Here is a 25,370-nt window from a genome sequence, read left to right on the forward strand (position 1 = left end):
CTGTTTTATTTTTTTCACACCACTTAGGCCATCTGACCTCTGCGTGTTTGGCTTATTTATTGGCCTGTCTTCCCCACTATAATATGAGCTCTCCGTATAAATACCACCCAGCTCCATAAGATTCTAACAATTTGTCATACTTCAGTTTTTAAAAAAGAAATAACACATTAAAGATATAGTTGAAGGATATTGTGTAACCTCACCCTGACCCTAACCCCTTCCCTCATTCCTTAAGGAAATTATTATCATGAATTTGTTATCAATCTCATGTTTTTTATACTCTTGCTACATCGTATGGCATTATTTTGCATATTTGTGAACCTGATATAACTAGTTTCAGCATGCACATTTCTACCTGCAATTTGCTTTTTAAATGTATTGTGCATTTCATGATTTCAACCATCTCTACTCATTTTTACTACTATATAGTAGTCCACTAAATGAATATAACTCATGTGTTCTCCTATTGTTGAAAATTTGGCTGTTTTTAGTATTTACAAAAAAAGTGACATTTATATATTTTCAAGCATTTCTGTAGGGAGTATTCCTTGAAGAAAAATTGCCAAGTTCATAGTTATGCTATTTATTTATTCTTTTATGTTACTAATGTTTTACACCTCAAAAAATTTTAAAGAATTCTATAAAAATATTAGGAACTTTCCTTCCATCACTCATTGACATTTAAGAAATGCTACAACCTAATGAGCCTAAGTATTATAAAGAATCTAGTGTGGTGGGATCAGGAATCTGAGCCAACACGTGTGAATTGCTTACAACATGGATCGCTATTTTTGATTGATGGTAATCTTTCCATTTAGTGACTATAAGTAAATAAGTTTACTATACCAGTAGTAGTTTATAGCTGAATGCTCCATTTGTGTCCTTTCACAAAGTTGAAGAAAAGAGCATTTCCGGCAGTGGTGACTCTTTTCCTTCTTTTTTCTCATCCTGCAGGTTGTATCGGATTAAGATGGACGGTAGCTTTGATTGTGATTGTGGTGAGCTGGAGCCACCTGATCACTAACAAAAGACATCTTCTGTTAACTAACAGCTGCCAGGGCTTCCTGTTGAAAAATACAGCAACAAAGGAAGAAAAGAAGCAAAACGGAAATAGTGCTTCCAGCACCTTGGAACGATGCTGCTCAGGGCCAGTCCAACACTGAATGTACCTGCACTGTGAGGAGAATGTCCATAGACGCCTGTCGTGTGCATATTTATTCACATTTCTGTTAAATGTTAAATCGTTTAGCACAGTAAAGCTGAGTGCATAGTATGTCATTTCATTCCGTTTGAGTTTCTTGAGTGTTTTCTTTAAATGTCTGCAGAGTTGCTGCCCCTTTCTTGAACTATGAGTACTGCAATCTTTTTAATTCTCAATATGAGGAGAGCTTTTTGAGCTTTAAATAGATCTAAGGGGAACTCAACAGGCCTGGTTGGCATATGCAATGAACATCAAGAAACCATCTTGCTGTGGAAGCAAAATTATTTTTCTTCTCCCTTTTTGAAAGATCTTTCCTTTTGATGCCAGTTTTCTTCCTTGTTTACACAAGTTCAACAGTTGGAAAGGAAAAGGCAATAGTGAGGGTTTCAAAATGGCAGAGAAATTTGAAAGTCTCATGAACATTCATGGTTTTGATCTGGGCTCTAGGTATATGGACTTAAAACCATTGGGTTGTGGAGGCAATGGCTTGGTTTTTTCTGCTGTAGACAATGACTGTGACAAAAGAGTAGCCATCAAGAAAATTGTCCTTACTGATCCCCAGAGTGTCAAACATGCTCTACGTGAAATCAAAATCATTAGAAGACTCGACCATGATAACATTGTGAAAGTGTTTGAAATTCTTGGTCCCAGTGGCAGCCAGTTGGCAGACGACGTGGGCTCCCTCACGGAGCTGAACAGTGTTTACATTGTTCAGGAGTACATGGAGACAGACTTGGCCAACGTGCTGGAGCAGGGCCCTTTACTGGAAGAGCATGCCCGGCTTTTCATGTATCAGCTGCTACGGGGGCTCAAGTACATTCACTCTGCAAACGTGCTGCACAGAGATCTCAAACCAGCTAACCTTTTCATTAATACTGAAGACTTGGTGCTGAAGATCGGTGACTTTGGGCTTGCGCGGATCATGGATCCCCATTACTCCCATAAGGTACGTGGAACGCCGGTTGCGATAGCCCTTCCCTGATGTTCCTCGTCAGGAGTAGGTCCTTGCATTTCCTTTATACGTAGATTATGGCAGAAGTTTTACTTACTTGTATTAAACTTTACATAGTACCTTTTTTTTCTGATACAGATCGACTTTTTCATTCACAGTCTCTCTGTTTGAAATGAAGGTTGAGTGGGATCCTGTTTAAACACAAATTCCTAAAAGTGTATGGAATAATACACTTATTATAACTGAAATTCTCCCTTATTTAAAAGTGGCATATAGTCTTACGTGCTTAGGGCATAAGTGTTGTCTTACCTGAAGGTAAGGGGGGAATGCTATTTCAACTTTAGGTCTTCTTTGGTTCCTTTGAGTCAAGACTATTCTGTTACGCCGTATTTAGGCAAGCTTAATTTAGTTTGAAATTTAAATTTGCATAAAGATAAAATAGGCAATACGAATAGCCAAAAGGATTTGTAGTAGCTTTGTGTTAGCTAACAACTTGCCTTCGTGCGAGGTATTACTTTTTTCCGAACCAAACCTTGGTCTTTTAGTTTTCAAATGAAATGGTGTACAGGACCCTAATGTTTAAAATATAGAAGCGGAGCTGCTGTGGTTATGAAGAACCCCTAGGAGCCCTGCTTGTTTGGCTTCCCATAGCACATGTCTAAAATCTTTTCATTCGCAAGTATCATTTCATATTAAGTATAATATAACTTAATTTTAAAAACTTTAACATAGAAATTGAGTATTGAAAATGGATGACCACATCCTCTTTATGGGTAACGGTGAATTACTGTGGATAGAATATTGAACTAAGAGTTACACTATCTAAAAATGAGTTCCATTTCTATATCCAACTAAGCTATATGACTTTTAAGCAGATTCCTAAATCTATTTGTTATTGCTCCTGTAAGATGGAGTTAATAGCTACCTGTCTTCACAATTACTCAGGGTTGTTTTGAGGATGAAACAAGGCAATGTATGTATAACTGATTTTGTCAAGCGCTTTATAAACGTAAAGTCGTAAGATTGATTAGGAATGGGATGTGTAGTAGAACCAGGTCCGCTGGGTTGTCAGTAAGGACGTTGGCTTTGGTTTATAAGTAGCACCTCTGGTGCTCTTCCTTACCTTTCACTGGTTTGAAGCATAACTGCTCCTTAATTAACTTAAGACTTGAAGTGAAAAATAATTCCTCTTCTGAAACATGTTTTGATTGTGTGGCCTAGAGCTAGCACTAAATTCTTATAGTATATTTTGGTCAGCAGACTTCATGTGATCATCATCTTATAGATGGTATATCCCAGGGAGATAAAAGCCTCAAAAGTACAAGAGCTTTGAAAATAGGCGTAGAAATCAATGTTACTAAGATTTCATAATTATGGGTTCTTTTTGTTTTGTTTCTGTAGGCCAAGGAATCATTAATGAATCAAGTTTTATGTATTGTTCTTAAGCTAAAATAAAAAAACAACTAAAGTATGTTTTTGGTTTTTTTTCAGGGTCATCTTTCTGAAGGATTGGTTACTAAATGGTACAGATCTCCACGTCTTTTACTTTCTCCTAATAATTATACTAAAGCCATTGACATGTGGGCTGCAGGCTGTATCTTTGCTGAAATGCTGACTGGTAAAACCCTCTTTGCAGGTAGGTTAGAAATTTAAAATTAATAGGGAAAAAAAAATCCCAAAGAGAAATAATTTTGCATGTATCTGTGAAGTAAGATTTATATAAGATTTAAAACAATTTATTATAGTTTGGAATATTAAAATGTTAAAGAGAAAATGGTGTTTTTAATATTTAGAAATTGAGAAATCTTATTCACATGTTCACTGAATTGTTTACTTAGTAAATTTAGTCAGAATTATAGTATTCTTTTGTATATATCTTGTTTCTTAAATGTAATTTCATATTTTAGAGATCCATACTACTAGTTGGTAATCTGTGTTAACTGACACCTGAGTTGCCTAGTTCTGTCAATGGTTGTTACTTCCCAGTGAAATTTTTTAGCCGTCATTGAAAAATCCAATAATTCTTTCTTTGCCCGCCCCCCAGTCATCCCTGTTGTTGAACTGCCATATCCCTTTGCCTGACTGTTGTGACCTTTTGGAAACAACCAAACAAGTAATGTTTTGCTGAGTTTGGTGTTATGAGGGATTCCAAAGAAGTGTGTGAGAGAGAACTTAGTCAAGATGAGCAGAGGTGAATAATCCATGAAAAAATAACAGCTATCATAAAGCAAAGTATGAGTTTGTATAAAATTACTTATTACAAACTATAAGAGCTGCAAACTTCGAGGGACTATTACATCAGTGATAGCTGAAGGCAGAAAGGCATCAAAGGATTTTTCACTGCATAGGAATAGAATTTTGATAGGTAAAAAGAGAGGAAAAGTGGTAGCTACTTCAGGATATCTAAAAATAAGGGCATGAGCCTGGAATGTTCATAAATTAGTGAGAAAAGTTTGATGAAAGCAAGGTGTCAAATAATAATGAAGATATTTATGACTAGTTAAGATGGGGCCAAAATACTTAGAAAGTAGGCAGAGGAGTTTCCATTTGAAAAACTAGGCAATAGTAGGGTACTGAAGATATTTTGAGAGAAGTGATATGATGGTGATTTACATCTGTTCTCTCTTTTGATACTTTTTCCCCTCTCTAGCAATCTTAGAGGGACCCTCCCACCACGCCCAGTTTGTGCTAAGAGCCGAAGGAAGGGAATGGAGCAGGGTCTGATTGCAAAAGAAGGATTAATAAAAGAAAGATTAGGGTGCATAGGAGAGCATTGTTGATGAAAGTATGGTATGCATAAATGCCCTTGATTTTTTTTTTTTAATGCCAATACTTCTTACAGTGCTCAACTTACGTAACATTAACCAATCCTTTGTAATTTTTCTCTAAATTTATCTGAAATTTCTTCCATGATGTGTGATAGTGATTGAATATGAATTTAGAAGACTGAGAAAAATACTAGTGATTCCTGGATTGAACTTTTTCTGAGGAACAATACTGTAATTGGAGGTTATATTCCTGATACTCAAAGACCTTCCAGCATATATAAAATAATTATTGTGTTATTTGTTGCTATGTGACAACTTGTCTCAAAGCTTAGTGGTTTATACAATAAACAGGTATTATCTCAGTTTCTGTGAGTCAGGAATTTGGGAGTGGCTTAGGTAGGTGGTTCTAGATCAGATTTGCTTAGTCAAGATGTTGTTTGGGGCTAATCTGAAGGCTTGTGTTGGGTAAGGAGGATCCACTTCTCGATAGTTTGCTCACATGACTCTTAGCAAGAGGCCTCAGTTCCTCCCCATGTGGGTGTCTCCATAGTACTGCTTGAGAGTTCACAATATGGCAGCTGGCTTCCCACAGAAGAATGAATGATACAAAAGGGAGAGGAAGGAGAAAGTTAACATACCTTGTTTTAAAAAAGTTTCATCAAGATATACTTCACATATTATTACAATTCACCCATTTAAAATGTACAGTGCAATATTTTTTTAGTGTATTCATAGGCTTGTATACCATCTAATTTTAGAACATTTTTGTCCTTCCTAAAAGGTACCCTATAACCTTTAGCAGTATCTATGTTGTTTAACTGTTTGAAGAAATGCCAGACCATTTTCCAAAACTTTACCTCCTTACATTCCCACCAACAATATATGAGAGTTCCAGTTTCTCCCTATTCTCACCAACACTTGTTTAAAGTGTAGTCTGTTTTATTTGTCTGTCTTTTTGGGTATTTCATTGTGGTTTTTATTTGTATTTCCCTAATGACTGATGATGTTGAGCATGTGTCTCATTGGCCATACCTTCTTTGGAGAAATATCTATCCTGATCCATTGCCTATTTTGTAATTGGGTTGTGTTTGTATAATTGAGGTGTAAGAGTTCTTTACATATTCTGGATAGAAATCACTTATCAAATACATAACTTGCAGTTATTTTCTCCCATTCTGTGGATTATCTTTTTCATTTTCTAGATGATGTCTTTTGAAACACGATTTTAATTTGATGAAGTCTAATTTTAATCTTTTTTCTTTTGTCACTTCTAATTCTGGTGTCATACTTATGAGACCATTGCCTAACCCCTAATTTTAGCTTTTAAATTTAGGTCTGTGGTCTGTTTTGAGCTAATTTTTATGTATGGTGTGAAGTAGGGGTCCAACTTCATTCTTTTGCATGTGGATATCCAGTTATCCACCATTATTTGTGAAAAAGATTATTCTTTCTCCATTGAATTGCCTTGACCCTCTTGTCAAAAATCAGTGACCATAAATGCAAAATATCTTTTTGTGACATATACTCAGAAGTGACACTATCACTTCAGCTGTATTTTATGTGTTAGAAGCAAGTCACTAAGTACACCTCACACTCAAGGGATGTGGCATTGGATTCCACCTTTTGAAGTGAAGTGTATCAAAGCATTTGTGGACATATTTTAAAGCTGCTACAATAATGAATATTTTACCAGGAACATAATTTGTTTAGTATATGTGCTGCCAAAGCAAGCACCAAAAATTTAATTTGTTTAATTTAAAATCATTAGATCATGCGCCAAGTGGTATGAAATGGGGTCAAAATTTACTGTTGTATTGATTATACAAAGATGATATATTTTGAAAAGTTCACTTGGCATATCCACACATTGTTTACATACAGCAATAAAAAGAATTGGATTAAAAAACCACTTTTAAATAACAATTTTGATCTTAAACTCATGTAAACTTTAAACATTTAATTAATGGCAATTGTTTATGAAATTATTTGAAAGATCCAGCTGTAGTTTTCTTGTCCTGCTTTGTTGGTAAGTTTGTGAACCATTCAATAAAAGCAGCACAAGGGAGATCTAAGTGTTTATTAGGTATAGGCCTCAAACTCATAGAGCAATAAATGGCAAGGACTGAGCATTCATTGGAAATCTATGTGTTTTTAACTTATAGGAAGTATCCTAGCCATATTTTTTGATACTACTTAATATATCCATTGGATGTCTAATAGCTTCTCAAATTTAACCTACCCAAAACTGAACTCCTGATATTTCTCCCTCTTTCTTTCTCTTTCTGCTGTCTTCCTCATTGTAGTAAACCAGACCCACTTTTTAGTTGTTCAGGCCAAAATCTTGGCGTTGTCCTTCACTTTTGTCAATACAGAGCCTGTGGGCTTTTTCTTAAAAATATATCTGGAATCTAACTGCTTGTAATTAGTCTCTATCACTGTTCCCCTCTCCCCAGTTCAGTCAACCCTTATGTCTCTTCTGGTCTAATGCAGGACTTTCTAATTGGGTTTCCTGCTTCAATATTTGCTATCTGTAGTCTAGTTACCACATAGCAGCCATAGTAGTTCTCTGAAAACATAAATCAGATTATGTCATTTCTCTGCTTAAAAATGGCTTCTCATCCAGTTCAGGATAAAGCAAACTCTTTGTGTCGTGGTGCCACTCTGACCTCATCTCCTGTTACTTCCCTGCAGCCATCTATTTCAGCTACACTTGCCTAATTGTTGTTTCTTGGACCCGCCTTTGGGTTTTTTCCCATCTTCCTGGAACTCCCTTCCTCCATATGAATGTATGGTGTGTTCCCTAATTTCCTGAACTTTCCGCTTCTCAGTGAGGCCTTCTTTGGTCATCTTATATATATTAACAACTGTACCCAACACTGCTCTCTAGCCCCTTTAGCTTACTCTATTTTTCTTCATAGCGTTTGTCACCATTCAACATAAATGTTTACAGTTATTATCTGTCTTCCTCCACTAGATTGTAAGTTCCATGAAGGTAGGGACTTGGTCTGTTTTGTTTCACAGCTGTATGCTAAAGTGCCTTGCTTATAGTAGGCACTAATGTTGAATGAATTTCTAGAAATTAGTGGAAAAGCAAACTGAATGTTTTTTTTAGTCGCGTAAAGTTTCCTCTGTTAATAATGGTCCTGAACTGTCAACTGAGCCTAACATATAACTATAAAACTTTTTGTTTCACAAATCTAGTACAACCCTCCATTTTATCGATGATGAAATCAAGTCATCACCATATTAAATATTCCCAAAATTATAGCCAGTTAGTTAGTTGTACAGCTAACAGTGGTAGCTAGTTCCAGTGGTACAGTGAAAACAAAGAGCTAAAACTAAATATATCAGTGAGTATAAATTGAATTAGATAGGCTTTTTGAGAAGATGGATGACATTCAAAACAATGAAACCTGCTGATTAATGATTCAGTTAAAACCATTTCCCTCAGTGGTCATTACAATATTTAAGTTAGTTTCTTATAGCTTTACAATGTTTATTGCCAAATGAACAAACATTGAGAAATGTGTTGATTTATGTTGTATTTGGTGTTTCTTTAATTGCAGGTGCACATGAACTTGAACAGATGCAGCTGATTTTAGAATCTATTCCTGTTGTACATGAGGAAGATCGTCAGGAGCTTCTCAGTGTAATTCCAGTTTACATTAGAAATGACATGACTGAGCCACACAAACCTTTAACTCAGCTGCTTCCGGGAATTAGTCGAGAAGGTATTGTGACTCAAGAATAACCATCATGTAGTGTGTGTGTGTGTGTGTGTGTGTGTGTGTGTGTATGTGTAAGTGTACGCAAGCAGGATCTGTGTAGGCAAGTTTTAGCTTTTTATCCTTAGATGTGTGGCTTTCTCCCAAATAGTCTTTTAGATACTTAAAATATACTTAAAACTTAAACTCTCACTTTCCCTTTTTTGGCCTGGCACTTAGGCTGGGATCTGTTTCTTTGCTCCTCTGAATAATTTTCCATTCTAAAAAGTGCATCCCTCTCTCCTGGTTTTAACTCCATTTACTTTTCCAGCTTACATCTCTGTAAGCTGGAAGTTATCTACCATAGATGAGCATATTGAATCATTGGCCCTCACTAAGCTGGAATGGAGTTCCGTGAGGGTTATGTGATAAGTGTGGTATAAGTATGAATGTGATTTAGATATGAAAGAGCAAATTGAATCAGGCAATGGAGGGAAAGCAAAGGCTTCAGGGCAAGGAGGAGATGGAGGAAAGAGCAAAACTCCATATGAGCAAACATAGCATGTAAGAGTTTGCGGATTGGTGTTAGGAGTATTAAGTGCTAATGTGAGAATTTCTGCAAACTTGGAAGTAGTAGGAACTTGGAGAGAATCATAACTTTGTTAACCACTAAAGCAATTGTGTCTCAAAATATACAGTGACATATCTTTAGATTTGTTGATATAAATAAGATACAAAAGTCTTTAACTCTTGCAGTAGTTATCTGTAATAAGAACATTTTTAAGGATAAGCATTAGAGTTGAAAATACCTTTTTAAAACGTTGATTGTGCCTTAGAAGCTGTGGTACATGTATACAATGGAGTATTACTCAGCTATAAAGAAGAATGAAATCTTACCACTTGCAATGATATGGATGGACCTAGAGAACATTATGCTAAGTGAAATAAGACAGAGAAAGACAAATACCATATGATCTCACTTATATGTGGAATTTAAAGAACTGAAAACTAAACAGAAATAGTCTCAGAGATATAGAGGAAAAACTGATGGTTGCTATATGGGAAGGGGTGGGGATGAGGGAGAAAGGGAAGGGATTAGACAGCATAAATTGGTAACTACAATATTGCCACAGGGATATGAAAGACAGTTTGGGGAATATAATCAATAATGTAAAGATTCTGTAGGGTGTCAGATGGGAACATGTCTTATTAGGGAGACCACTTCATGGACAGTGTAGATGCCTGATCACTGCACTGTACACCTGAAGCTGAAGCTGAATAATACTATGTATCAACCATAATTATATATATATGTATAATATATAAAAGTTGATTGTGCCTTATATCTTTAACAATTATCATACTGTATTAAAATACATCACTGTCAGGATTTTATAGTTCTCATGAATCAAAAAGTTAGTGATACATAGTTTCCTAAACATCTAAACTTTCTGTGAACTATATACATCCATTATTCATGTCACCAACTCCGATCATTAAATGTGGTTCAGGTAAGTGTGTGTCAAAGTGTTTTAAAGTAGCAAATGTTTTGAGAAATAGTTAGGCATTGGATGGCAAAGTCATGACATTATCTTTTTCTTCCCATCAGATATGCTTGGAACTCATAGTAAATGCCTAAATAAAAAGAAAACAGCTATGTTTAATTTCAACAGGTTTTGAGGGCTTCCTTTTCAGTAGTTCTGTATTCTAAGCGGCCTTGGAGTCTGTCTTTGCAATCAGATTCCATGGCTGGCTCTCTTGCTCCTAACCTTGTAGTCACTGTCATGCCATCTCTGTTCATAACTGAAAGCAGTCACATAGCACCTGACTATGCCTCAGTGTTGTCTGTGGGAGCTGTTTAAAAATGCAGACTATTAAATCATTCCAGATGTGAGGTGGGGAGCAGGGCAGGTGTCTGTGTTTTTAAAGCCCTCTACAGGTATGACTTTTCTCAGTCAGGTTGAAAGACACTGCTCAGGGTTAATACGGATTGGCTTTGGAGTGAGTCATTGGCTCTGTTGCTGTGTCTTATCAAAAGAGACACGCTAGAAATACAGGACATTGCTGTTGAAGCATTTTTAATCTACCTAAATTTGAATCTTCTGTTTTCCTCCCCTCATTAGGGTGGGGACCATGTCTTATCTTAGCTATAAACCAACCTGAATATTTGGCTGATGGCTGGGATTTACTCATAATGTGTTGATGAATATCTTTGATAATGGACTCATTAAATTAACCGTTGGGCAAAGATCTTTGGTATTCACAAGTGGCAGAATTGCTCACATACAAGTGCAATGTAGGGTGTTTAAATTCCTAAGACTATAAAGATTTACTACATAGATATGCTCCACACCTGTTTCTTCTTGATTAGAATTGGAGTTTTAATTTTGGGCAGAGCACATTCTGAGGCATTGGGGACTTAGTAAGAATAATACATGTTTTCTTGTACTCTGTTCATGATTTTCAGAGGAAAAAACACACAAGATTAAGTCCAAATGAATTAACACATTTAGACTACTAGAAACCCTACTCTGGTTAATGTCTTTAGACGAATACCCTCTTTTTCATTTCCCTCCATACGTACCTCTCATCTTCCCTTTCTCTATAGTTTACCATAATTTTCTATATCTTAGCACGCTTCAAAACCATTGTTGCAAATAGACTGATTTCCTCTAGAGCAGTGCTGTCCAATAGAACTATGTATTATGATTGAAATGTGCTATATACGCATACACTTGGCTCAGCCTGGCTAGTTTCTTTCCTCTTTTCACCGCTGCCTACAGTTCTCAGATGCTATGGATTTTAGAGTATACTCCTTTTGTGTAGTTAGATATACCTCCTCCTTCCCTCTAAGAATGGTGATTGTGCTGGGTCAACCATCCATAACTCTGTGCCTTAGAGTTTCTCTTGCCTTCAGACACATGGGCCCTGTGCTAATTAAGACTGACGTTTTTTGCAGGAGAGCCAATAACCGCCTGATGTATTGTGAATGACTTTCTAGATGAGGGTAATATAATACAGAGGAGAGGGGAAAAGAAGGGGGCACACAGGAAGGAACCTCAGCCCTGGGCCACTGAAGGGCATGAACAGCAGTGAGCCTTTAGGTTTCTTCTCTTTAGTCTTTATTGGACTGATTTGAGGATTGAATGAGATCCTGTGAATAGGGTCTTTTCTAGAATAGAGCTCAGTTTTAGAGAGAAGGATTTTCTTTTCCTTTGAGACAGGAAGGTAAGAATAAGAGGATGTGTGGTAGACCATAGTGAAGAAGTAAGAATTGAGATAAATGAGAAGTGGGTTTATCAGTTGAGAATGATAGAGAAGATTGAGAGCATAAAGAGATGGTGTGGAACAGTGCTGAGCAATAGCAAAGGCTAAGTTGAAATTCTATAGTATGAGTTTGTAGTGAGCCAGATATGTACGTGATTTTGCATCAGCTTTTATCAGTACTCTGACTAGGGAGCAGACAAAGGAGATGGTGGAAATGATTCAGAGTTGAAGATTCAGTTATAAATCATAAGGCATATGAATGTGTGGTGGTACAAGGGCAACCTTTAGGCTTGTGGTCGTGTGATTCAGGCTGGGTAAGGAGCGTAGAAAGGCCTAGCAGACTGAGGTAGTGGGAACAATCGGGTGTATGGCAGCTCTACCAGAGCTCTAAAATGATCAAGTGCATTCATTGTGTGATATGCTGGCGTGACACTGGTGTGAACAGAGATGAACTAATTAGTTAGTACAACAGCTAGTCAGATGAAGGGAGGAGAGGAGAAAGGGCTTTTTATTAAGCACTAGGCACTAGGTTTTTAATTTTTTATACCTTATATGTTGTATCTGTCTATCTACTTACCTATCTATCCATCCATTTATCCATTTTTATACATGAAGAAACTGAAGTTCAGCAAGCTTAAGTAACCTAGTAAGTCAGTTAAGTTAGTTGCAGAGCCACATGAAATTGCTGTTATTTGACCATTTTTGACTAACAAATGGAAGTTTCATATGGTTCAAATTAATAGATTTCTTTTATATCTGGACAAAAAATGAGATTGGGGTACATTTCAAATTTTTACTATGTTTATTGAATAAATGTTTTTTCTTTTTAATTTATAAATCAAGTAAGCTAGTTTTATTTCTCTGACAAAAGTTAACTTACCTTTCAATTGTATAGTCCCCTTTTTCCCGTTATGGGTTCGTGGACCTCCAGTATAGTTAAGGTATTTCATCCCTTTTTTGCAGCACTGGATTTCCTGGAACAAATTTTGACATTTAGCCCCATGGATCGGTTGACAGCAGAAGAAGCGCTTTCCCATCCTTACATGAGCATATATTCTTTTCCAATGGATGAGCCAATATCAAGTCATCCTTTTCATATTGAAGATGAAGTTGATGATATTTTGCTTATGGATGAAACTCATAGTCACATTTATAACTGGGAAAGGTAAATTGATCCTAAATTAGAAAAATATTATTTATTGTGTTTTCAATAAACCATAATGCATTGAGTTTTATTTTAAAATTGTATATGATAATACAATGTAGAATTCTTAAAAATTTAGTAATGGTCTCTTTTCGGTTTGTGCTAAACTTATCAATATCTTTGAATAGCCTTTATGTAAGTTAAATGCTATTTTGAAACATTTACAAAGCGATTTAGACATGTTTAGTTAATAAAATTACAAGGTCCTTTAAATGTGAGGGTTGAAGGTTGGAAGTGTAAACCGTTTTAAACTTGCTTTTATGAATGTCAAAATTTTTTAAGTTGTTGGATTAGAAGTCTCAACGTTACTCAATAAGGTATCTCCATAAATGTCTCAAATTTTTACATAGAATCTATTATGTCTTAGGATATAAATTATTTTTGACTCATGGCAATATGTATATTCAAATATGTTTTTCTCGTGACAAAGTTAATTTTGGGATGCTTAACATAGGTTCAGTATAAGAAACTTTTCTAGTCTGAACTGTATAAAACATGAAAATGGATAATATTATACATTTAAGTTAAAGAATTTCTTCCCTCGGCTTCCTTTTAGGATTTCTAAATTTTTGGTGAAGTTTGGATATAATTCTGCTTCAAAGTCAGGTGATAGCATATAATGATAACAAATCAGTATTTTTTAAAATCTTCAGGTGATTTTATTGTTTAGCCAGGTTTGGGAATCACTAATGGCAATCTTAAAACTTCGAGATTTCACGTATTCTGTGTTTAAAAGAAAAATGATTGCCAATTAATAATTAAAGAAGTAGTTAATGTTGAAATTTGTTTGTTTACTCATTGTATTTTTCCTCTTCAAATGTGGATTGTGAATAAGTTTACACACATCTACCAACCACCTTTTTTCTCCACATAAGCATTTCTACCACCTACATACAGTTCTTTTCACACATACCCAAATGTCTTCCAATCGCTACATTTTCTATCAGACTTAGTTAAGTCTTTTCTGTTTCCTTCTTCCCATCCCCCAACCATGTGTCTCAATCAGTTTCTGCTTGGGCCTGGTGTATTCACCTTGCTGTAAAGTGTCAGTAAGAGGACACTACATTCAGTTGTAGCACATACACATGGAGAGGTGTTTTTTTTTCCTATTCGTGGTGATGAGTTCCATCAACCTTGACTCTTTCTAGTCTGCCTATTACCAATAGAGTAAAAATCTGTAAGAGACCTGATTGAGATTAGAGATCTGCATTTTGTGGCCATAAAGTGTTTTTTCTCTGTGTGAAACTGTTAGAATTAAACTGTAGACATGCCAGCCATTCACATGTTTGTTTGCAATTGTGTTTGAGGTGGATGGAAAATAGAACAGAGAAAAGAGAAAATAAGTGTGAAATGATAATTAGTCTTAAGAATGGAAGACTCAGTTTTATTTTATATATATATATATATATATATATATATATATATATATATATACTTCATTAGTAATTACCAAATATTGCCTCATATTGTTTTGTATAATAAAAAGTCTTACCTATCTATTAAGATAATAAGTTCCTGGAGGGCAGGGAAGGCTCCTGTGAAGGGAGAACACTCCTGTTATACCCTCATAGACCTATCACGGTGCTTTCACATAACTGGGCACTCAGTAAACTTGAAAATGAAATCATACACCTGGACTAGCACTAATGTATTGATTGTTTTTTCAGGTACCATGATTGCCAATTTTCAGATCATGATTGGCCGATACATAACAACTTTGATATTGAAGAAGTTCAGCTTGACCCGAGAGTTCTGTCTGATGTCACTGATGAAGAAGAAGTACAAGTTGATCCTCGGAAATATTTGGATGGAGATCGGGAAAAGTATTTGGAGGATCCTGCTTTTGATACCAATTACTCTACTGAGCCTTGTTGGCAGTACTCAGATCATCATGAAAACAAATATTGTGATCTGGAGTGTAGCCATACTTGTAACTACAAAATGAGGTCATCGTCATATTTAGATAACTTAGTTTGGAGAGAGAGTGAAGTTAACCATTACTATGAACCCAAGCTTATTATAGATCTTTCCAATTGGAAGGAACAAAGCAAAGAAAAATCAGATAAGAAAGGCAAGTCAAAATGTGAAAGGAATGGATTGGTTAAAGCCCAGATAGCTCTAGAGGAAGCATCACAGCAACTGGCTGAAAAAGAAAGGGAAAAGAACCAGGGATTTGACTTTGATTCCTTTATTGCAGGAACTATTCAGCTTAGTTCACAACATGAGCCTACTGATGTTGTTGATAAATTAAATGACTTGAATAGCTCAGTGTCCCAACTAGAATTGAAAACTTTGATATCGAAGTCAGTAAGCCGAGAAAAACAGGAAAAAGGAATGGCAAATTTGGCTCAATTAGAAGCTTTGTATCAGTCTTCTTGGGATAGCCAGTTTGTAAGTGGTGGGGAAGACTGTTTTCTCATAAATCAGTTTTGTTGTGAGGTAAGGAAGGATGAACAAATTGAGAAGGAAATCACTTACACCAGTTACTTGGACAAGTTCTTTAGCAGGAAAGAAGATACTGAGATGCTAGAAACTGAGCCTGTAGAGGATGGGAAGCTTGGGGAGAGAGGAAATGAGGAAGGATTTCTGGATAACAGTGGGGAGTTCCTCTTTAACAAGCAGCTTGAATCCATAGGCATCCCGCAGTTTCACAGTCCAGTGGGGTCACCACTTAAGTCAATACAGGCCACATTAACACCTTCTGCAATGAAATCTTCCCCTCAGATCCCTCATAAAACATACAGCAGCATTCTGAAACATCTGAATTAAAACACTCAGCAGACATTTCTCTCTGTATTCTTCATGAAATTGTTTGTCTTTTTTATTAGTGTTTTAAGTCATTTTTTTTTTTTTACTTGAATCAGATGGTGTCATTTAGAAAGGATTTTATTAGTTTTTGGTTTTAAAAATCCAGACTTTTTTTCTACATGTGAGATGGTTTTCATTTTAACTGGCATGTCGTTTGCACACAAAAATAAAGATAGAGCAAAATAATGCAATGCAGGAGGAGACAAAAGAAATGCACTAAGACAAGAAACATTCTCATAGAACAATGATCTGTTTTACAGGAAACAAAAATCTTGCCTTGAAATTTACACAGTGAGACTGTACATAATTGCATGAAAATATCTATTTTTTTTCCTAAAACATTTTTCATTCATGAGTATTTTCAAGTTTTTCATACTGTACACATTTCTTAAAACACATGATACCAGCAGCAACTGCAAATGAATGCCGAATTTGGTACACATGTGTTATCTACCTCAAGGTAACAAAAGTATGTGGCAAAACATATACCACCCATAGTGCTTCACGATATGCACTTCTATTTAGCCAGCGTTTATTGTAGTAAACTATTCTTCATAAGATTCACTCACCATTTATAAATGTTCTGTTATACATTCTTTATAGTGAAGTGTTACTACATCACATCTTATTTATTTTAGCAAATCAGTATATTTTCTGTATTTAATTATAAAAAGTTAACTTAGTTTTTGAAATTTATTTGCAAATACACTTTTTCCATTTGGCACTGATTTGTTGCCTACTTAGCTGAATATATAATGTCAGCTTATCCTAAGGCTGTCCACGTACTTAATTTACTTAAGTATTCATTTTAAGTAAAGCGCTCACTGTGTATAGGAATTTGTATTTTGGAGGTGCTTGATCTATCTATAAAGAAAAATTAGGAATTACTTTATTATAAAATGCTCCTAGAAGTCTTAATTGTGTTTATTTTTTAAAACAAAATTGTAATGTTAGACTTGTGTGCATGGAAATAATTAAGGTACATCATTATTGTAGTTTAAAAGTTGTACATGATAAGACATATTTTGTTTTTATTGTATGTTTTTACTGAATGATCTCTTCCCCATCCCGAGGCAAAGCATGAATAAAATTAGGTTAAATGTAGCATGTGGCATTGCAGTCTCTTAGAATTTGTTTCATCTATTTTATTTTATTGAATACTGTCTGTATCTTTGGTTATCATGTTTAAAGAAAAAGAACAAATAAAACATGGCCAGCAAATATGGCTCCTGTTTAACTCTTTAGGTAATGAAAATTACCTGCTGGAATGAAAATTACTAGCAGAATCTTTAGTTCCACTTTTCAGCGTCTTTGAATTGTGGCTATAGTTTAAACTATGTTAGCCTAAAAGGCTTAAAAGGAAAAGGGTTTTTTTCTCCACACAAAAATTTCTTGTTGACTTACCCTATAGTATACGCTGATTAACGGACAGGGGTACATTCTGATCAGTGCATTGATAGGTGATTTTGTTGTTGTGCAAACATCACAGCGTGCACTTACACAAACCTAGATGGTACAGCTTACTACACACCTAGGCTACATGGTATAGCACTGTTTCATATGTCGTCTGTCGTTGACTGAAACCTTATGCGGTGCATGACTGTATTATTTCAAAACTTCCGTAAACCATTTTTCCTTTAACCTTTCTGTTTGTCTTCCATCCTTATTTTGTACAGAGCCAGCCTATTAATATCTGGACTTCTGCCTGCTCAGTGACCTATTCATTTATTTCATCTGGATACACAAGCTTTAAAAAATGCAAATATTTTCTGGATGACTGTCACTGTTGCATATTGTGGAATTAAATATGTACTCAAGTACCTTAAACCAGGCAAGCCTCTGGAGGGGAAGCTTTCTGTTTTTCACCATTGGATATGTTAGCTGTGAATTTTCATATATGGCCTTTATTATGTTGAAGTAATTTCGTTCTATTCCTAGTTTGTTGAGTGTTTCTGTTTTTTAAATCATGAAAAGGTGTTGAATTTTGTCAAATGCTTTTTCTGTATCAATTGAGATAATTGTGGTTTTTGTCCTTTCTGGTAATGTGGTATATTATATTGATTGATTTTTATAAGTTGAATCATTCTTATATTCTAGGATTCCCACTTGGTTGTGATGTATAATCCTTTTAATGTGCTGTTGGATTCAGTTTGCTAGTACTGAGGATTTTAGTATCAGTATTCATCATGTGTATTGGTCTGTAGTTTTCTTACAATATCTTTGTCTGATTTTGTTATCAGAATAATGCTGGCCTCACAAAATGAGTTTGGAAGTGTTCCCTCCTCTCAGTTTGAGAAGGATTGGTGTTCTTTAAATGTTTGGGAGACTTCTGTGGTGAAACCATATGGTCCTGGACTGTGTTGGGAGGTTTTTGATTCATTCTTACTACTAGTAATAGGCCGGTTCAAATTTTTAATATCTTTACAGTTCACTATTGGTAGTTTGTATGTTTCTAGAAATTTATCCATTTTTTTCTAGACTATCCAACTTGTTGGCATATAATTATTCATCATAGCCTCTTATCCCTTTTTATTCTGTATCAGTAGTAGTATCTCCTTCATTTTTGATTTATGTTATTTGAGTCTTTTCTCTTTTTTGCTTAATATAGCTCAGGGTTTATTGATCATTTCTATTCTCTTTTATTTATGTTCTAATTTTTATTTCCTTCCTTAATAGTTGCTCTGTCTTTGTTGTATTCTTATTTTGTTCCTGCATTCTTTTCTTGATATTCTGTAGTTTTATTAGGTGGGTGCAAAAGTAAATGCAGTTTTTGAAATTATTTTTAACGTTAAACCCCAATTACTTTTGCACCAACTTACTATTTGTCTGTGTTCTCTTGTAGCACATTGAGCTTCTTTAAGATGGTTATTTTGAATTCTGTCAGGTAAGTCATAGATCTCCATTTATTTTTGGCCAGTTTATGGAGATTGATTTTGTTTCTTTGATTGGGCAGTTTCCCTGTTTCTTCATGTGCCTTTTTTTGTGTGTGATTTTTTGCATTTGGGGGAAAAAATCCACTTCTGCCTGTCTTTGTATACAGACTGGCTTTGTACTGGGGAAGATATTCACCAGTCATCCCAGCTAGAGATTCTGGGAGCATCTCAAACCTTTTATGGGGATTTGTCATCTCTGTGTGTGAAATCCCCCTGCCCCCTCAACAGATTTGACAGTTTCTTTTTCTGGGGGTTGTAGTCTTTTGCCCCTTTTGGTGTGTGTCTGAGGTACTGCAGGTTCTCTGGCTCTACAACAACTCAGCTGAGCTTGCTTTTCTTTTCAGTGGCCCCCTGGCATCCAAAGTGGTGCTTTGAGTCAAGTCAGATTGAAATTAGCCTCTTGAGCAGCCCCCAAAAGCTTGGAACATAGGACAGTTGTTCTTCTCTTTCCCTCCTGAAGGAGAAGTTTTGAGGGGGGCTTTTCCTCCCAGTCATGAGCTATGCAGGCTTGGGAGAAGGGCTGACATGGTTGAAATGAAACAGCATTTCTTACCCATTTCTATGCACCTGTTCTTGGCTTTGAGGTTTTCTGGACTGCTGTGACTTCCTAATTGGTTTCTGGAGCTCGCAAAGAAACTATGTATGGCCCATACATAGTTAGGTCAGTGCTTCTGTGGGGCATAGTGAGGTCTCGGCTTCCTATTCTGCCATCTTGCTTATGTTAAAAAATAATTTACTTTTGAAATGACTCATTCTGACTTAGAGGAATTTTCCAGCTGTTGTGTAGCTTTCAGACTTTTGGATGATCTGTGTCAGGTTTTATGTATCTCAACTTCTGGATTGGCATCACAATTTTTAGTACTGTTTTTGAAGCTTGGAATTAATTAGTCTTAATTTGGAGCCTGTACATTACCCACCTCACCCCCTTTTTGGTGGTTACTTGGTTGCAAGCGTATAGAAAAAGTGTAAAATTTAAAAAAATGTATACACCACTTTGGTGTTTATTATATGGCATATTTATTTAGTGGGTTGGTCCTCACGTTCTGTGATTGAATTACCTCCTAATGTCAGCTTTTTCGGTTCCTATTGAATTCAAAACTAGTAGTAGAGCCTCTATTAGTTTTGAATTCAACACTAAATGGGTATGTAATATTAGTCAATTGTAGTTTTACCCTTTGTTCATATTAGGATTGCTTTGTCAATTCATCTAATGTTGATTTGCATCAGATAAACACCTATAGATACATTTGAATCTATTTAAACCTCCCAGATGCAGGCACTTTTCTGAATAATTCTTATGCATAGTTTTATGCTTTTACTATATGTGATTTAGTAAACATGTAATAGTTTGCATGTTGTAAAATCTCATGGCATATTGTTTGTAGCTTTTTGTACTTTGCATTTTTTGCTCAACATGTCCCTGAAATTTAACTGTTGATAACATGTAGCTCTAATTGCATTTTAATTGCTGTGTTGCAATGTATTTATCCTTTTAAAATGACATTTGCTTTCAAACTTTTGCTCCTACACGTTTGCTGTGACAATTCTTGTGAACATACATGAGCGTCTTTAGGGCGTATATCTAGAAGTAGAATTGCTGGGTGTAGTATCTCATATTAAAACTGGCTAGAGAAGAAAAAGGACAAAGTAGGAACTGAGAGATCTGAGTTCTGGGTCCAGTTTCACTTACTCTTTGTCATTTGGGTGTCACATCTCTATGTGCCTTATTAACCAATAGAAGCAAATTACTTGACCATAACAATACAGTCTACTGGGGACAACTTCTGAACAGCATGGTGCCATGTTGAATTGAACCCACTATAATGACCATGGTGATTAGACTTTATCAATATACTGCTTATAGATCTCTAATAGCTACATTGGACTGGGTGCAATCTGCCTTTTAAGCAGATTGAGAATGAAATTTTGTGTTCAGTGCATCCTTACCATTTGACTGGTGGAAGAAGAGCCAAAAGTATTGGAACCCCAAGATTGTTTACCTTTGAAAGAGTAGTGTGACTCACCAAGCTCGTTCCTTGTAGTGGCTGGGGCAGTTTTCCTTCAATAAGCCAGGTGAAGAGAAGAGTCTTTGTGAGCTCTTCCAATGGTTGGTATGTAACAAGTGTCTGACTGAAGAGGTATTTGACCACCCATATTGGAGCACCGTCAGCTCCAATGCAGAGGTCTAACAAGCAGATTCCATTGGATTGGCATGTTTATCTTCGATGCCTTGGTATATTGCAGTGGTGGTGTTACAAATCTAGCTGAACAGAATACTTACCTCCATTACAACTGTCCCCGGCGGCAATGCCTTGCCTAGCTCCTCGTGCTGCTGCAGTGTGCCAGATCCTGGGCTCCTGGTTCAAACCAGTCCAGGCCTGTTTCTTCATGCCCAACATAAACCACAAACTTGGATTCATATTTGTCTGTATACTTGGACTCTGCTTCCAACTGTGCTTACCACTCCCACGCCCATCTAATTTGAACCTCAGAGTTCAAAGTAGCTGCCAATTGAGACATTGAACTTTGCAGTATTGCATAGTCGTTAAGCACACATGCTTCATCAGCAGATCCAAACTAAGCTTAAAACTACATTCTGCTGCTTACCAGCCTTGTGTAGGTTATTCAGTCGCTTGATTTTCCTCCTTTGTAAAATAGGGCTATTGACAATTTGTGGGGTTGTAAAGGGCTTAAATGAGATGTACACAAAGCCTTTTGGCGTAATGCCTGGGATTTCATAAATTATCACTGCTTTTGTCCTGTTTGAATTGTCCTTGCCTCCCAAATTGCACTGAAACTGACCTTTGCTTTGCATCCCCTTATCTAAGTATCTTAACTTACGGCCCTGACATACAGATGGCTTTGTGTTCTAGCCATACTGCTCATCAGCTCTGCCCAACTCCTGGCTCGTTTTTGGTCTTCCTCACCAGCCCAGGCCTGTGCCTGAACGACTGCAGCGTAAGCAGCTCTCAGATCCCTGAAGACTAGACTGAGTTCATGTGCACTTTCTGTGTTTGCTGTGAGCAGTCTGCATTGCTCCCCCTTTCCCCCACCCCCCGAATAAGCATCTTCATTTAGAAGCCAAAGCCTTGTAAGTCATCCTGTACTCCTTCCTCTGAAAACCCACATCCCATCCTCCAGGGAATCATGTGGCAATGTCGAGATCTGACCACGTCTTACCATCTCCGCTGCCATGTGATCTAATCCACCATCATGTGTCTGCCAAACCGGTCTCTCTGGCCCCATACAGTTTCTTCTCTCTACGGTGGCCAGAGTGATCCTTTTAAATCATAAGCCATGTCACTCAAGTTACTCAAAATCTGAATGACCCCTTTGGGGCGACTGGTTACTCAGTCTGTTAGAGTGCGGTGCTCTTAACAACAGGGTTGCCAGTTCCATCCCCACACGGTCCACTGTGAGCGGCGCCCTCCACAACTAGATTGAAGCAACTACTTGAACTGGAGCTGATGGGTCCTGGAAAAACACAAATAAATAAAAGTTTTAAAAAAAAATCTGACCCCTCAGGAAACGTGCAAGTCTCTACCAAGGCCCACGAGGCCCCTCCACTGCTCACCCCCGAGCCCACTACCTCCAGCCGGTGGCTCCCACCATAGGGTGTTTCCTAGCTCTTCCCTCTGCCTGGAAAGCTCGTGGACCAGAGCCCCATCACCATTAAGCTCCCTTCTTAGAAGTCTGTTCAATTGTCACCTTACCACAGGGGCTGTGCCTGACAGTGTGTGTAGAGGAATATATCCCTCATTCCTACACCAGCCCTTCTTGATTTTTCTTTCCAGCACACAACACCGACATGTTACTTTTTTTTTTTTTTTATTGTTTCTCTCCTCCACTTAGAATATAATCTCCTTGAGGCAGGGACTTCATTGGCTTTGTTCACCGCTGTACCCCCAGCCCCTAACACAGTGCTTGGCACATAGTAAACTCAGCATTTGGTAGATGAATGAAGGCATGAAAGAAACTAATAATGAGTGCTGTTTTCTAAATTCCTTCTGGATTGATGGAGCAAAGAGCCTCTGATAGATCTGAGGTTTGCCTATTAGTTTTGAGGTTAAGTTATAACATGCATGGCTCTCCAACTTTCTATAATTTACAGGGGGACTCTAACTTTTGGGTTCTTTAGGTGTGACTTCAGAACCAGCAAGCTCTAAGTTGCAGTCCTAAGAGCAGTTAGAAAGTCTCAGAAAATAGTCTGGTCTGGCAGGTTTATTATCCTGAATCGCGGTCTTCCAACGTGGGTGCAGTTTAGGTTAATGACTATTACTCCTGACTGAGCTGGTTGTCTCTTTTCCTGTTCGCTTTGTTGGAACGACTGTACCTGTCAGGCTTGCACGATCTGTTCATGACCCAGTAAAGAGTACCAGGCAGTTTGTTTTTTAACTGCCTCTTTACTATTCCTTTTCATCCTAACTCTACCAAATGTGCCAGGCCTAGATTATATGTTTAGTTAAGGACTTTTGGCAAGAGAAACCATCTCATTCTAGAGGAGATTTATCAGGGTTCAAGGGTGACTCATGCAGCCCAAGAACTGATCCTTAGACAGAACCAAAACCAGGCTGGAGAGCCCTGGCAGCTCAAGGAAGGTTGGGCTGTTTTTCATCTCTTCCTCATTCTTTCTCTACCAACCAGACTTCCTGGTCCAAAGATGGCTGCTCGTGCTCTTAACTTCAAATGTAACTCCCAGTTATGTACAGTTATTCTGTCTGGCTGTCCACCCCTCTGTCTGTTTCTCCCAAAGTTTCTCTGGAAGGAAGCCATATTGGCCCACCCCTAGTCCAGGTAACTGTGGCCAGGTGGCAGTGTTATGTTGCTGAAACACTGCTGCTGGGAGTCCACCCTTGTTGATGGAGAATGGAAGGCAGGCAGGAGGGTCGTTTTAGCTGAATATTATCCCCAAATGTTACCTACAACATGTGGCAATAAGCTATCTCTTTCCTCTTATTTTTTAGTCACCTGTTGACCATTCTGAGGACACTGCTTCTCCAAGAGGACCCATTGGGGTCCTCCAGACATTGATGCCACTGGCTTGTCTCTTGTGTTCATCAGGTCAATCTATAGCTTTATTAATCACAATTCTTTGACTTGTGTATAGTGTTTATGATTTTTAAAGCATACTTTTATTATATTTCATGTGACTTTCACAATAACCTTAGAGGTCAAGTAGCTCAGATATTATTATCCACACCTGCAAATTGAGGATACATAAATAGAGAAATTAGGTAACTTGCCCAAGTTTGGGCAATGATGGAATCAAGACTAGAATTCATGCCACCTAATTCTTAGGTGTTTTTTCAGATTTTTTTTTTTTTATTAGAATAAAGATTTACCTAAATATCTGCCAAGTGTCACAACATTCAATATATTTCTTTTTTTCGGTGGTGTTAAATTTTAAATTACTAATTTAGCAATTGTTTAATATTTAATTTATAAATATGAGTGTATATTAATTTAAATTGTACATATTTATTTTACAATTAATTATAATTCTTAAAAGTATTATTAATTATGAGATAATAGAAAAAATATATTGGTCTCTGCCCCGGGTTCTGTCACAAAACTCCTAAAACTCTTGTAATTTCCTAAGTGATAAGAGCACAAGGAGCATCTTTTGTTCTAATATTTGGTCTTTGACCTCAGTTCCTGACACCGAGTTCCTAAATCCCTTGGAATTTCCTCAGTGATAGCAGTGTCTTTTGTTCTAATGAGGTGACTCTTGGTGGACTCCTGGATGGGATCTGGCCACCAGAAAGACCAAGCCGTGATTAGAAACTTAAAGTTTCTGCCCCACCCCTCATTCTCTAGAGAGGGGAGAAGGGCTGAAAATGGAGCTAATGATCGATCATACCTATGTGATGAAGCCTCCATAAAAAATCCCAAAAGTATGGGGTTCAGAGAGCTTCTAGGTTGGTGAGCACATCGACATTCTGGGAGGGGGGGTGCACCCCAACTCCACAGGACAGAAGCTCCTGTGCTTGGGACCCTCCCAGACCTTGCCCTGTGTACCTTTTCATCGGTATCCTTCATCATATCCTTTATTGTATAATAAACTGGTAAACGTAAATAAGCGTTTCTCTGAGTTCTGTGTGCTGTTCTAGCAAATAATCAAATCCGAGGGGGAGGAGGTTGTGGGAACCCCTGATTTGTAGCCAAGCCAGATAGAAGTTGTAAGTAATCTGGGACCTACTACTTGCGATTGGCATGTGAAGTGGGGGGGCTATCTCGTGGGATCTGAGGCTAGCTCCAGGTAGATAACAGCAGAACTGAGTTAAACAGGAGGATGGTCAGCTGGTGTTACAGAATTGCTTGGTGTGGGAAAAACCCCCACACACCTGGTGTCAGTGTTGTGAGTGTGCCAGTAGTGTGAGAGTAAAGGAGAGAGACGGGAGAAGTGTACGTTTTCTACACATTCAATGTTTTTACTTACTGAATTTCCTTATATACATCACCAGAGTTGTGTAATTCATGATTTACTACCATGTCTATGGTATATTCTGGAATGTAAGCTCCACAACAGTAGG

General features: G+C 37.1%; 2 protein-coding genes across 3 annotated transcripts in view; one reads left to right on the forward strand and one right to left on the reverse strand.

Moving 5' to 3' along the window:
* The window catches only part of MAPK6 (mitogen-activated protein kinase 6), a 37,817-nt gene extending 20,692 nt beyond the window's left edge, over positions 1-17,125 (forward strand). For both annotated transcript variants that reach the window (XM_019730626.3, XM_074327736.2), the window contains exons 2-6: positions 955-2,147; positions 3,645-3,789; positions 8,488-8,652; positions 12,856-13,057; positions 14,764-17,125. In XM_019730626.3, coding sequence (XP_019586185.1) covers positions 1,593-2,147; positions 3,645-3,789; positions 8,488-8,652; positions 12,856-13,057; positions 14,764-15,865 — 2,169 coding nt within the window. In that variant the 5' untranslated portion in view covers positions 955-1,592 and the 3' untranslated portion in view covers positions 15,866-17,125. The remainder of the gene's footprint in view (positions 1-954; positions 2,148-3,644; positions 3,790-8,487; positions 8,653-12,855; positions 13,058-14,763) is intronic.
* BCL2L10 (BCL2 like 10) overlaps positions 16,297-25,370 on the reverse strand; it is an 89,034-nt gene continuing 79,960 nt past the window's right edge. The window contains exon 4 of the transcript XR_016020858.1: positions 16,297-22,311. The gene's annotated coding sequence lies outside the window, so the exon portion shown is untranslated. The remainder of the gene's footprint in view (positions 22,312-25,370) is intronic.

Source organism: Rhinolophus sinicus, chromosome 3 (assembly GCF_057876585.1).
Source record: "Rhinolophus sinicus isolate RSI-liver-muscle chromosome 3, RSI-T2T, whole genome shotgun sequence".
Lineage (NCBI taxonomy): Eukaryota > Metazoa > Chordata > Mammalia > Chiroptera > Rhinolophidae > Rhinolophus > Rhinolophus sinicus.